This window comes from Eretmochelys imbricata, chromosome 3 (genome assembly GCF_965152235.1).
Source record: "Eretmochelys imbricata isolate rEreImb1 chromosome 3, rEreImb1.hap1, whole genome shotgun sequence".
Classification (NCBI taxonomy): Eukaryota; Metazoa; Chordata; order Testudines; family Cheloniidae; genus Eretmochelys; species Eretmochelys imbricata.
Genome location: NC_135574.1, coordinates 9,516,941 through 9,530,485, shown reverse-complemented (window position 1 = coordinate 9,530,485; position 13,545 = coordinate 9,516,941). Strand labels below are relative to the sequence as shown.

Below are 13,545 nucleotides of genomic sequence, written 5' to 3'. Positions count from 1 at the left end.
CAGTGCCACAGTGGCAGCATTTTAAGTGAAAACTGAGGGGATGTTTAATGGCACACAAAAATCCTCACCTCTCCCTGGCTGCTCAGATGGAGTCTCCGCTTACCCTCGCCTCACCCCTGAGAATGGGAACTGCCATGCGTTTCTTATTCCTGTCTTGAGCCTGCAACAACACGTCTCTCCCTCCTGCTGCCCCAGGACGTCTCTGCTTGGGACCCAGTAGCCCCAACTTCCCCCTCGTCCCCTGCCTCCCGCAGCCCCAGGACCCTCCCTCTGCTCTAGGGACATACATGAAGGCAGGGCTCAGCGGCAGGGCAGGTCTGTGTCCTCAGCCCTGAGGCTGTTGCAGTCGCACAGAGCTCTGGCCACGTGCCCAGCCCCTCTGGTGTCATCACGACAGCTCCTCCTGTAGGCACCAAAATCCTGTGACCTGCGATCAGTTCAGGAGAGTTGTCAATACTGCCTTCCCCTGGCTGCTTGGAGGGGACTCTCCTTCCCCACCACAACCCCCAGGCTGGGGGAGCGGCCATTCCATCCCCTCTTCTCCCAGCCCATCACTGTCCTCTGCAAGCCCTCAGCCTCCCACATTCCCCTGCACCCCTCAGCCTCCCTCCTGCCCCCCATCCCTCTGTAGGGGCCTCCACCTCCCTCCTTCCCTCCCACATTCTCCTGCCCCCCCTCAGCCTCCCTCCTGCCCCCCCATCCTCCTGTAGATGCCTCCACCTCCCTCCTTCCCTCCCACATCTTCCTGCACCCCTCAGACTCCCTGCTGTCCCCACATCCTCCTGCAGCCTCTAAATCTGCCGCCTGCTCCCCCTCACTGTCCCATCCCCCTTTCACAGCATCTCTACTGTTTCTCACACTCCCTGTGTCCTGTCCAGGCCCCTGAACCAGAGTGTGGCAGCCATCTTCTCCAGGCCTGGCTTCAATCTCACTGAAAACAGTGGGAGATGGCAGCCAGCTCTATTAAGGGCTGCCTGCGTGTGCAGATAGGCTGTAGGAAAACAGTGCCCTTTTGCTGGCTTTAGTCCCGTTGACAGTAATTGGGGACAGTGGCCGTTTTGAATATGGGAGTATACATACACCAGGGCCTTTCATCAGGTTTCATGAAATGGACAAAAACACCCAGAATCGCTGGAGCTGGCGATACTGAGTCATGGACAAGGACCCGTCATGCACCCCAAGAGGGCAGAGTTTAACAGCCCTGAGGCTTCTAGAGATTAAACAATTGACGGGAGTGAGGAATACTAATACTTTGGTCACCTTTCGTGTGAGGGTCTCAGAGTTCCTGCACTAGGTCTCACGTCACCCCTAGTGAGTGGGTATTATTATGATCCTTATCAACCCTCTTTTACAAATGGGTAAGGTGAGGCATAGCAATAGCGAGTGACTCATGCAAGGTCATGCAGCCAGGCCCAACCAGAGGCACTAGATGACCCCCAGATTGCCCGATTCCCATGCCTCAGGGAAGTCAGCGGAATAATGTCAAGGAGAGTCAGGCCATACAGTTGTTAGACGGGTCTCTTGGTCTTTATTGCCAAATTCAGAGGGCCAACGTTGCATCAGGAAGCTGTTAAGAGGACAATAAAGTTGTAGCTCCCAAAGCTATGCTCATTCCATATTAATAGCTCATCAGTCCCACTGACCCATTCCAGCCAGGGAAAGGTGAACAAACAGACCAGCATCAAGCTATGGATCGAGCGTTTAAAACCCAGGGCAGGTAATATGGTCTTCAGGACTGAAAAGCACAATCCACGGTTATTACAGGTCAGTCAGGGATTTCTGCCAAGTGCTACACCAACCTGCATCTCCTCACTTCTTCTTTGTTTTCTGCTGCTGAGCTTTGGGTGACTTCTTTGCTCGTTCTTCAAGAGAGGGAGGTGGGGGATAGGGGCTAGGAGGGCTCAGGATCAGGGCCCTCTTCTGGAGTCTCAGCTCCAGGATCTCGAAGGTGGTCTGGATCTCAGTCTGCAGGATCTCATGGAGAGCTTGGATCTGGGTCCCGATCACTTCTTTCACTAGGGTCTCCAAAATCTGAAGAGCAAGCGGAAGAGGAGGAGGGCAGTGGTTCATTTCATCTCTCTTTTTACTACCTGTATTACATTACAAAGGGGCCATTCCCTTTGAACTGATCCTGGGCCAAGCTGGCAATGAATGAAGGAGGGGGCAGGGGGGGCAGAAAAGGTGGTGAGGTGCCTCCTGTGTAGCAGCATTACCCTTCCCCCAGCCTGGTGGAAAGCTCTTCTAGGCAGCTCGGTGAGGCTTTGGATCTGCTGCTGGAGAAGGTGCGGGCCTGGGCATGCCTGGGAGGTGGCCATTCTCCAGAGCAGCACCCTCCACTTACCGCTGCAGAAATTCTCTGCATGTGTCACAGATGACTCTGAAGGCAGGTTTCCCTCTACACTCTGAAACCCCAGGGTGGGGAGGGGAGGGCAAACACATGGGCATACTGCTTCACCGAAGCCACGCTGCCAAAAAGGTTGGGGAGGGGCTCGGAGACAGCACAGAAGGACAGGGTGTTGCATTTATTGTCAGTATGACAGAGGCCTCCATGCAGATGACCCAGGCCACCACCAGATCTCCTGAGATCTAATCAGATCTGTGGACCAACTCCCCCTCACCCCGGCTGATTCCTCAGAGAGGAGGAGCAAGACCCCCACCCCACTGAGAGCCATGAAGAAAATGTGGAGGGAGTTTCCAGTCCTATATTTGGACTGACCCACGTAAGGGACTTGCGGTGCTTAAAGAAGCAGTTAGACCTGCCTTGTTGCTTTTTTCTGTTGTTTGCGTGAGTTCAAAAGGTGATTTGGGAAGCTCATCTCTGCTTTACTTGAACTTGCCAACGGAGCACTTAGCCACCTGCACATTATTGTACATTAATTCCATGAGACAGATGGCCCAATAATAAAAGTGCCTCGTTAGAGTTTAATTAAATTTCCAAAACGATTTGCTCCTGGGCTGAGAACCTGAAGTGCAAGCTGAGGTGGGTTAATGTGCTTTCCCCCCTAAGTGTTACAAACTCTTCACAGCTGGTTATGGAATGAGACGAGAAGTGGCAGCCCAATACATACCCTAGCCATAAAGAACCTAATTCTGCATTTTTTGCACACTCAAGACTCCCATTGACATCAGCAGGAGTTCAGTGCTTGGGTGGGAACTGAATGCTCTTGCACCAAAAGACGTGAATGTGATGAATACAGGGTGGGATCAAGAATTAAAGTTGTGGACAAAGCCTCAGGACCATCGCCTCTATTAAAGGGTCACTCTCAAGTAATTTAGTACCCACCAGTTAAGCTTGGTTAAAAAGTGGGGTTGGGACATTCTAACACAGGGGCATTGTGTGAGGGCAGGAAAACAGGGGAGTTGACTCTGATCTCTCCAGATTCACTGTCCAAGCTCAGTAAACGCGAACAAGCAGCATCAGTGGTGAAATGTACTTTTCTTTTAGCTTTTTCCAAATGGATTTAGTTTAGTGAGGGATTATCGTTAATGCAGGAGAAGAGGATCTGCTTGTTTAAATACAATGAGCCCAATTCTGCAGCCTTTACTCAAGCAAAACTCCCACTGGGTACGGATCACAGACTTTGGTCCAAGGCTTTTCTCCCTTCCGTGAATACACAGGTCACTGAGGTAGGGAGCTGAGGGCAGCCTGACATAGACCCGGGAGATGCACCACTCCATGCTGAGATGACAAAGTCACTGGAAGATAAACAAACCCATGTTCCATCACCTCAAGTGCAGACCTCATTCACTCAGCAGTGCCTGGAAAACAATCTGCATGAATATGAGTCAGTGCCACCAGAGCAAGTGGTATCTCAATCTTTTGCATCAGAGCGGATCAGGGTAATATACGTTTTGTTACCTTTGCGCTTCTCTGCTGTGTGCTTTATTTAAAAAAAGAAAACCCTACCATTGCCCCAACGTGTAGAATGCCCTCCCGAGCTCACCTGACCAGTCCCACTTGTTACTTCTTCAGAGCACTGCACTGGAAGTCAGGTGCCCTGGTTTCTATTCCCTGCTCTGCCACTGTCCTGCTGGGTGACCTCACTTTCCCCATCTGTAAACTGGGGATAATGACCCTGCCCTCCTTTGTAAAGTGCTCTGACCGCCACTGAGGCAAAGTGCTATACAAGAGCGAGGTGAGATTATTTCCATCCTTATTAAAGCCTCTTTTCTCCTGCCAAGACATACATGGTGTTGTCAGCTGAGTAACTGTGTCATCACATCCGTAACTCACGTCCTTCTTTGCCACGTCCCGTCATCGCGCGTGTTATACCCTCACTGGGCTGTCACGTCCGTCCTTTGGGGCTGCGTTGTCAAACCCTCACTCACATTAGTATCTTACTCTGTGAGCACTCCCACTGACAGTTGCAAAGGAGCTCATGCAGTAACATATTAGTCAGCAGTGGGAAAGGTGGCTTGTAGAGTTTAAGATCTCCGGGACAGGGACCTGCTCTTTGTGTGTTTTGTATGAAATGACTAACATGCTGTGGATGCCACAAAATAATAACGAGTGGGTCAATAGCGTGGCTGCCCCTTTTGGACCCAAGCTGCTGGACAAAGTTTGGAGTGCAGGGGGTGTTCCAGTTGGGAGTAGAAATTGATGATCATCAGGTGTTTCTCTGAGATAGTCTTGTTGATCTACAAAGAATGCAAAGAGTCCTGTGGCTCTGAATGCAGAATGAATCAAATAAAAGGAAACAGCTTCTTTTGTTCACAGCACCAAGCTTTTCAGTCTGCACCCCGACCCGCAAACCCAAAAGGTTTCTTCCAAAGTCATCCAGACACTTACAGCTGCTCCTTCAGGCTCTCTCTCTCTCTGTTCTTGCCTGCCTCAGTGTCTTGTGTGATCTCTCTCTCCACACACACACTAGGGTGACCAGATGTCCTGATTTTATAGGCACTGTCCCGATATTTGGGGCTTTGTTTGATACAGGTGCCTATTACCCCCACCCCGTGTCCCAGTTTTTCATACTTGCTGTCTGGTCACTCTAACACAGTACCCAAAACAATACTCAGCCAAAAGCTCCTGCATGAGTTGGCATACACCTTTTGCCATAGGTGGGGCTTATATTTATAGTTATGTTAATTGAAAGGTGAGCTCACATCTACAAATCTCCATACAAAACTCAGCCCATAACAAGGTTTCACCCAGCTCATAACAGTACTAACAATAAGAAGGCTGGGAGAAAGTCCCCTGTACCATGCTCTGGTCTTCCATGAGTCCTGGCTTCTCGATGTCTCTGTTTTTGGAGCAGGGAATCTAAGAACATAAGAATGGCCATACTGGGTCAGACCAAAGGTCCATCTAGCTCAGTATCCTGTCTTCTGATGGTGGCCAATGCCGGGTGCCCCAAAGGGAATGAACAGAACAGGTAAGCCTGGGGACTGATGGGAGCCAGCAGCAGGTGCTGAGTGAAGCCAGCAAATTGATTCTGTTGCTGAAACTGGTCTCAGAGGAGGCTTTTCCGCAGGAGCAGCAGTTGCACATCCTGGGGCTGTACTCAGAGGGGCTTTCTAATGTCCCTCCCCCCGAGGAACAGCCCACCGGGGAACCGGCAGTAGACACAGAAGCTGCCCCAGAGCCAAGTAAGCTTCTGGCTCCATTTTTAAGTTTATTAATATAGGAATGGGAGGGATTTCCGTTCTATGAACCAATGCAAAAGTTATTAGATGCTCCGGCTAGCAGCGTGTATCCTCTAATGTCGGATTGTATGCCGGCACCTTGGAATCCCCCTCACGTCTCACCCCACATGGAGTTCAAAATGGTGACAGAAAATGCAAACAATAAAAATGCCTTGAGAGTGAATTTTTACTGGAAAGGCACAGACTTTTGCTCAGGCATTCTTGTTTCTTAAAAATAATAACCTTATGTTTCCAAGCCTGTAAGTACACTCCTCTATAACCACTCTATGGTGTAACAAACTGCCTGGAAACAGTGAACTGTGGGTTGTGGAAATGGGTCTCATTTACAAGTCCAGTTAATTTCAGTTAAAGGTAGTCCATGCAGTCCATAGGTGACAGAATCATTTGTCCCAAATATGACTGGGTGGGGTGGGGTTGGGGGGTGGAGCTCTGCGTGTTTGCATGCAGTCATAACAAGATAAGCCAGGTGGAAGCTAACACAGTGTCCTGTTGAGTCCCCCATGAATTCTGACCCAATCACCAGTGCTGAAAGCTGCATACTTTTCCTATAGCAGGAACTCCGGATAGGTAGCCAATTTCAGGGAAGGGTGTATTTTCCAAGGCCACCTCAGTAGCTTACCAGCCCACTCCACTCATAGATGTGCTGTTCAGTCACTACAGATTTGAATACTTCAGTTGCATACGCTGCTGGTTTCCCACCGCAACTTGGAATAACATCTCCCTTTGTCAATCAGGCACCACAAGAACTGTTATGGCCTCCAAAATGTGGAAGGCCTGAAATTATAGAAAAGCCATTGGCAGCATAGCCTCTGACAGCACCCCCCAAAACCCAAGTTGATCTGCAATTTTTTTTTAAAAGCAGATTGTATTTTTTAATTCACTATTGTCTCTGCACTTCTTCACTTTGATGTCCAGGGCTCTTCTGTGGTCTGCCGCATCCTTCTCAAAATATATTGAAGTTCAGTTTGGAACAGCAACATTTTATGCCATTGAAATTCCACAAGGGTTTTTTTCTGTGCTCCTGTGCTGAGCTATTTGAGAAAATAACCGGCTATGCCTTGTCCTATTCTAGGTCCCTCAACCTCTACAGGCTGTTGGGTCTCCACAGCTCACCCTCGCTTCATCAAAAGCCTGGGTCAATGTACCTTCATGGACTATTCCAAGGAGAAGCGTTTCTGTGTTGAACTGATGGTCACAGTTCTGGACAGGGCCTTATGGCAAGAGGAAATGCTGAGGTTGGCTGCACAAGCTTGAGGACAGGGTTTCAATATTTGGTGATATTGAACTTTTGAGAGGAGGTCCAGTACAAATAACCTTAAGAGACAATGCGGAACCATATAGGGTATATATACCTCTGAGGATTCCTATCCCATTACTTCATACAGTGGAAAGGGAGTTTAAGAGAATGGAAAGGATTAGCATAATCAAGAAAATCTCTGAACCAACAGCATGGTGTGCCCCAATGGTAAGAGTTAAAAAGAAAACATCAACCTGTGTGGATCTTAATGAAGCACAACTGTGAGAGAAAAATCTAGACTCCCAACACTGGATGATTCCCTCCCCAAAGTGAAAAGAGCTACAGTATTCTCCAACCTGGATACCTGGAGTGGATTCTGGCCAATTCCTTTAGCCAAAGAAAGTGCTAAACCGACTTCACTTATCACATCCTTTGGGAGATTCTGCTTTTGAAGATTACCTTTTGGGATTACCAGTGCTCCTGACATTTTCCAAAGAAAGATTCCAGAACTGTTAACAAACACAAATGGAGCTGTAGTTTTCATGGACGATATTCTGATATATGGCTCTTCAGTGGAAGAACACACCAAAACCCTCAGTGAAGTCCTAAGCCTAATCAGTCAGTCTGGTCTGCAGCTGAACAAGGGAAAATGTGTTTTCTGCCTACCCAAAATCAAGTTTTTGTGACAGACAATAAACAAAGAGGGAATCACTCCTAGCCATGAGAAAGTAAAAGCAATTTGAGAATTGAAAGCACCAACTACTGTACAAGAATTGAAACGTATACTGCGGATGGTAAATTACCTTGGTCAATACCGACAAGACCTTTCTACAGTGACGAAACCACGGAACAAACTGGTAAAGTCCAACACATCTTGGCTATGGGAGTCAAATCAACAAATTGCTTTCAAAAAAGGTAAAATAAATGATCTCAACAGCTCCAGTTCTTAAGCACTATGATGTGAACAAGCCCACCACTGGTCAGTGCAGATACAAGCAGCAATGACCTAGGTGGTGTATTGTTCCAGCAGCATGACTCTGAGTAGAAGCCAGATGCATTTTGCTCTCGCGCAGTCACAGAAGCAGAAAAACGATATGCACAGATTGAAAAGGAGTGCCTGGCAAGTGTAGGGGCAGGTGGAAAGTTTAACAGATATCTGTGTGGACTGGATTTGTTTACACTGATAACAGACCATAAACTGCTTGCAACCCTCATTATCAGAAAAGACTTGGATCAAGCACTGCTGAGATGCCAGTGTCTGTTGCTATAAGGTTAAGGCAACTTAAACCAAATTGCTAAATACATTTCTGGGAAAAATCTGGTAGTAGCAGACTCTCTGTCATGGAGCCCAGCGTCACAGTCAATTACCCATGAGCTTGAAGGTGATGTAAAGGTGTATGTGGATGCTGTGGACACATACAGACCAGTGTCAGAAAAGAGATGACTCCAGCCACAAAAAGCAACCTCAATGGACATGCAGCTTCAGGAAGTTCTAAGTTACATTGGGGCTGGCTGGCCCAAGTATCTAAAGGACACTAAGAAAGTGACAATAGACTACTTTGCAGTGCATGGACAATTAAGTGAGTCAAATGATTCATGATTAAAGGCAATTTCATTGTAATTCCAAATGATATGAGAGGAGAAATCCTAAACCTCATCCATGAAGGACATCAAGGGTTATCTAAATGCCATGAACAGGCCAACTATTCAGTGTGGTGGCTGGGTATCAGTCCAATGAATGCATCCGAAGAAGTGAGCTGTAGCTCACGAAAGCTTATGCTCAAATAAATTTGTTAGTCTCTAAGATGCCACAAGTACTCCTTTTCTTTTTGCAAATACAGACTAATACGGCTGTTACTCATAAAGAATAAGGTACCTGCATGTGAACATTGCAGAACTAATAGATCAGCTACAACACAAAGAACCTTTAATAACAACACCTCTACCAGACAGACCTTTGAAGATACAAGCTGCAGATCTATACAAATTCAGAGGGCAACATTACCTGGTTGTTGTGAACTATTTTTGCTCACTTTGGTATTCCAGAACAACAAGTGAAGGACAATGGATCATAATTCACTGCAGCAGAATTTGTCATTCCAAATAAATGATTTTGATCATATTACTAGCATCCCACATTATCCACAAGCAAATGGAGAAGCTAGAGGTTGTACAAACAGTCAAGAAATCCTACAGCAGGAAGATCCATTCCTTGTTCTTCTAAGTTACAAATCAACACAAATAGTGGCTACTGGATATAGTCCAGCACAATTCCTGATGGGATGACAACTCAGAACTACTGCTCCAACTTTGGAAAAGAACCTATCTCCAAAGTGGCCAGACACGAGAAGAATAGCCAAAGCAGATAAAATGGCTAAAATACCTTATGAACATTTTTACAACAGATGTCACTCAGAGAACTGCCAGTCTAGAACCATGTTCATGTCAAATTGGATGGAGAAAAAAGATGGACAACTCCAGCTGTCATAAAGAAAAAGAATTTAGCTCCCAGATCATATGTGATAGAGACTGACAGTGGAAAGTTCAGCATAAACAATTGAAATCTACAGTTTGTTCCTCTGGAAGAATAATCAACAGAGCAAACTCTAGAGATGGCAGATGCAGAACAAGAAGACTCAAGGATTCCAAAGCAACAACATCCAGTTGTTGCACCTAATGGACAGCCCGATGACCAAGTTATGTGTTTGGGTCATGTACTTAGAAAACCAGTACAATTCAGAGACACTTAACAATCTGATATGTACTGAATTTCAGTGATAGTGTAAATATCGTAAATGGTAGGAAAGTAGAACTTAAAGGGGGAGATGTAATCAAATGCCTACTGTATTAGGCTGTTCTACCATTAGGTGGCTTTGTGTGTAACATTACCTTATTTAAAGCTAACTTTAGCCATACCTGGCAGAGCATTAAAAGATCTTATGATGAATACATCTGCTGTGTATAAACAAGCTCTGCAGTACAGAAGTAAATGACACACACCATGGTCTAAGTGTCCACCACGGAGCCCTGTGCTGTAGTCCAGACACAGCTTGGATAACTCCATGGCTGCGTGGCTCATGCAATCGGGCCCTATGAGTGGCTGGGCAGAGCAACTTTGCCCCCTGCAGTTCTCCATATCGACTCCCCTCTTATGTGGATGCTTCCACCCCATTTTCCTGGCACCAGGGGTGCAGCAAATGTGGAAGGAAGGCAAAGGACAAGGGCGGGAGGGGGAGAGGAGAGACATGAAGCAGTAAGTGGTTTCTATCTTATATATGGTTTCACTGTTTGCACTTGTTCATGCACTTTTTAAAAAAAGGTTTATTGTAACACTGTGTTGGCAATGGATTAATGTACTCTTCTAATATGTGTGTCATAAATATAAAGGGAAGGGTAAACCCCTTTAAAATCCCTCCTGGCCAGAGGAAAAATCCTCTCACCTGTAAAGGGTTAAGAAGCTAAAAGTAACCTTGCTGGCATCTGACCAAAATGACCAATGAGGAGACAAGATACTTTCAAAAGCTGGGAGGAAGGAGAGAAACAAAGGGTCTGTGTGTCTGTTGGTATGCTGCTTTGCCGGGGATAGAACAGGAATGGAGTCTTAGAACTTTTAGTAAGTAATCTAGCTAGGTATGCGTTAGATTATGATTTCTTTAAATGGCTGAGAAAAGAATTGTGCTGAATAGAATGACTATTTCTGTCTGTGTGTCTTTTTTGTAACTTAAGGTTTTGCCTAGAGGGATTCTCTATGTTTTGAATCTAATTACTCTGTAAGGTATCTACCATCCTGATTTTACAGGGGTGATTCCTTTACTCCTATTTACTTCTATTTCTATTAAAAGTCTTCTTGTAAGAAAACTGAATGCTTTTTTCATTGTTCTCAGATCCAAGGGTTTGCGTCTGTGGTCACCTATGCAAATTGGTGAGGATTTTTACCAAACCTTTCCCAGGAAGTGGGGTACAAGGGTTGGGAGGATTTTGGGGGGAAAGACGTGTCCAAACTAAGTTTCCCAGTAAACCCAGTTGGAGTTTGGTGGTGGCAGTGGTTATTCCAAGGACAAAAGATAAATTTGTACCTTGGGGAAGTTTTAACCTAAGCTGGTAAAAGTAAGCTTAGGAGGTTTTCATGCAGGTCCCCACATCTGTACCCTAGAATTCAGAGTGGGGGAGGAACCTTGACAATGTGTTTATAAATAAAGTCTTTTCTTTTATCAAGAAGTTGTACGGCTATCACTGCATCACATCAGACAATGTATATTTCAAATAAAAAAGGTAAACACATGGCTCATCTCTGCCTTCACAAAGATTGCGAAGAGCACAGCAAGCCACAGTAATGCACACAGCATTGATGACACTGGCATTCAAATGGGTCTGGAGACCTCTCCAATGAGATTTCAGTCTGCCAAATGCACAGACAACAACCATTCTACACCAGCTGAGCATATAATTAAATCTTCTTTTGCCAGAGCCTCTGATACCAGGATAAGTTTCATAAGCCAATGCAAAACGGAGTATGCAAGATCCCCCAGAACAAGGATGGGAATGTTGTTTTTGACAATGCCATTTGGTGGGAATAGCATCCCAGCTTGTCCGTGAACGTTGACTCCCTATTGGCAAGAAATCCTGGCATCATGAACTTTTCTAGTGCAGTCCACGTTAACATTCATAAATCAAGTGCTGTCATCTATGAGGACCTGCTTACTAATGAAGTAGTACCCTTTGAGGCTTATGTATTCCTGTGCTCCTTGAGGAGGGCAAACGATGGGCACGTGTCCCATCAGTGGTCCTGGTTTGGACACCCTATTCTCTCAAAGCCAGCAGTTGCTGCAGGAATATCTTTTATGCCGCCCACCTTGGGGTAAACCACACCCCTGGTTGCCTCAGAAACTTCCACCAGTGCTTTACCTACAGTCGACTTTCCAATACCAAACTGGTTGGCCACAGACCGGTAGCAGTCAGGGGTAGCCAGCTTCCAGATGGTTATAGCGACCCACTTCTGAACTGGCAAGGCTGCCCTCATGCAGGTATCTTTATGCTGGGGGTTGGGGCAAACCACTCATAAAACTTCAAAAAGATAGCTTTCTTCATGCAAAAGTTCTGGACCCACCACTGGTCATCCCAGGTCTGCCAGAGAATACAGTCCCACCAGTCTCTGCTTGTGGCCCTGCTCCAGAAGTGCCAGTCTATGTAGGGAGCATGAGCGTCTCTACCGAGTGTGGTGAGCAACGTCACCAGTGCAAGTCAGCCATGTCTGTGTTCTCCTTCTCCTCCTGCTCCATCAGAAGGTCCGTTAGGTGCCTTCGGTAGGTCAGAAAACTCTGCCAAAATGTCCACCAGCATCTCATGGAAGCCCTGCCTGTTTCCTGAGCCAGGAGTAAAGCGCAAGCGAGACGACTTCTTCACATTGCCGGCTCTGGTGGGTGGGAGCACACAGACCAAAATGCCTGCTTGGCAGTATGTGTTGGCAGGCTGTTCAAGCTCCCTGTAAAGTGCAGAGTGGACTGCCAATTTTTATCACGTGGCACCATGGTCAAAGAGCTAGAGTGGCTAAATTTTGGGAGGATGCTAGGGAGTCTGGGATATGGATGGTTTGACTCAGGGCTGCATGCTGCAGTGTAGACACCAGAGCCCCAGGTTCAGTGTGAGTTAGAAAATTCTTAACCTAGGGTTGACAATCAGTGGAGACACTCAAGCATTGATTTCTCTAACCCAGGATCCACTGACTCAAGTCCCGCTAACCCTGGGCTTGCATTGCAGTTTAGACATACTCTAAGTGAAGCCTGACCTTGTACTGGGATAGGCAGGGTTACTTTGCAGGAGCAAGTCACGTGCCCAGCACCTCTTGCGCAGGAGTCAACTACTCAGAGGAGTAGAGGTAACTCCACTTCCCATAGTGCATTACTCAACTCTTGCTCAATCCCAACAGCTCCTGCTACGCGTCAGGTTGCAGGAGAAAGGCATGCAAGGTGGGTAGACAGTAGGTGTATCAAGGCCCAACAGGAATACTCTACATGACATAGTCCCAAACCATCCGCTCTGTAACCGTTTGGGATTCCAGTTCTTACCTCACCTCCAGGCCAGGGGGAACTGTTACTATTCTTTGTTAAGATCCAGTAACATACTTGTGATAGGACCAGGGAGAGGTTGACAGGAACACGAGAAGAGACTGCCAAGAATAAGGGGCATCGTGCACTAAAGCATGAAGGGGATAACATCTATGCAGGGTTTTATAAGGTTGCCCATCAGTGTGGTATCTGGATGCCTTCCACTAATCATCCTTTATAACGGATACATTGAATCCACATGCCAAATCCGAACTCCCCCAAATTAGAGGTCTGGATTATAAAACCCCCATGCTCAGGAGGGTTTGGAGATGGGGTTTTGGTTTGCGCCCATCTCTATCACTTGCAAAGTGATAGAAATAAAACTTCCCAACTCATGTCAAAATACCTAAGAATCATCATAAATAGGAAGAACCTCCATGCATGTGCCACGGATTCCTGGCCACCCCAGACATGTCTCTGGGGAACATTGTCCCCGAGGCAGGTGACAATTGAGGCCACAGAAGGGGAAGTGACATGCCCAAGGTCACAAAGTGAATCAGTGGCAGAGCCAGAAGCCGAACCCAGGCCTCCTGACTTGTAGTATCCTCGCATGTGGAGCAC

The 13,545-nt window shown here is 46.8% G+C and overlaps 1 protein-coding gene across 1 annotated transcript in view; it reads right to left on the bottom strand.

Annotated features, from left to right (window-relative positions):
• Positions 1–13,545, bottom strand: part of C3H8orf74 (chromosome 3 C8orf74 homolog) — a 40,711-nt gene that overhangs the window by 4,573 nt on the left and 22,593 nt on the right. The window contains exon 4 of the mRNA XM_077811455.1: positions 1,814–2,031. Coding sequence (XP_077667581.1) covers positions 1,814–2,031 — 218 coding nt within the window. The remainder of the gene's footprint in view (positions 1–1,813; positions 2,032–13,545) is intronic.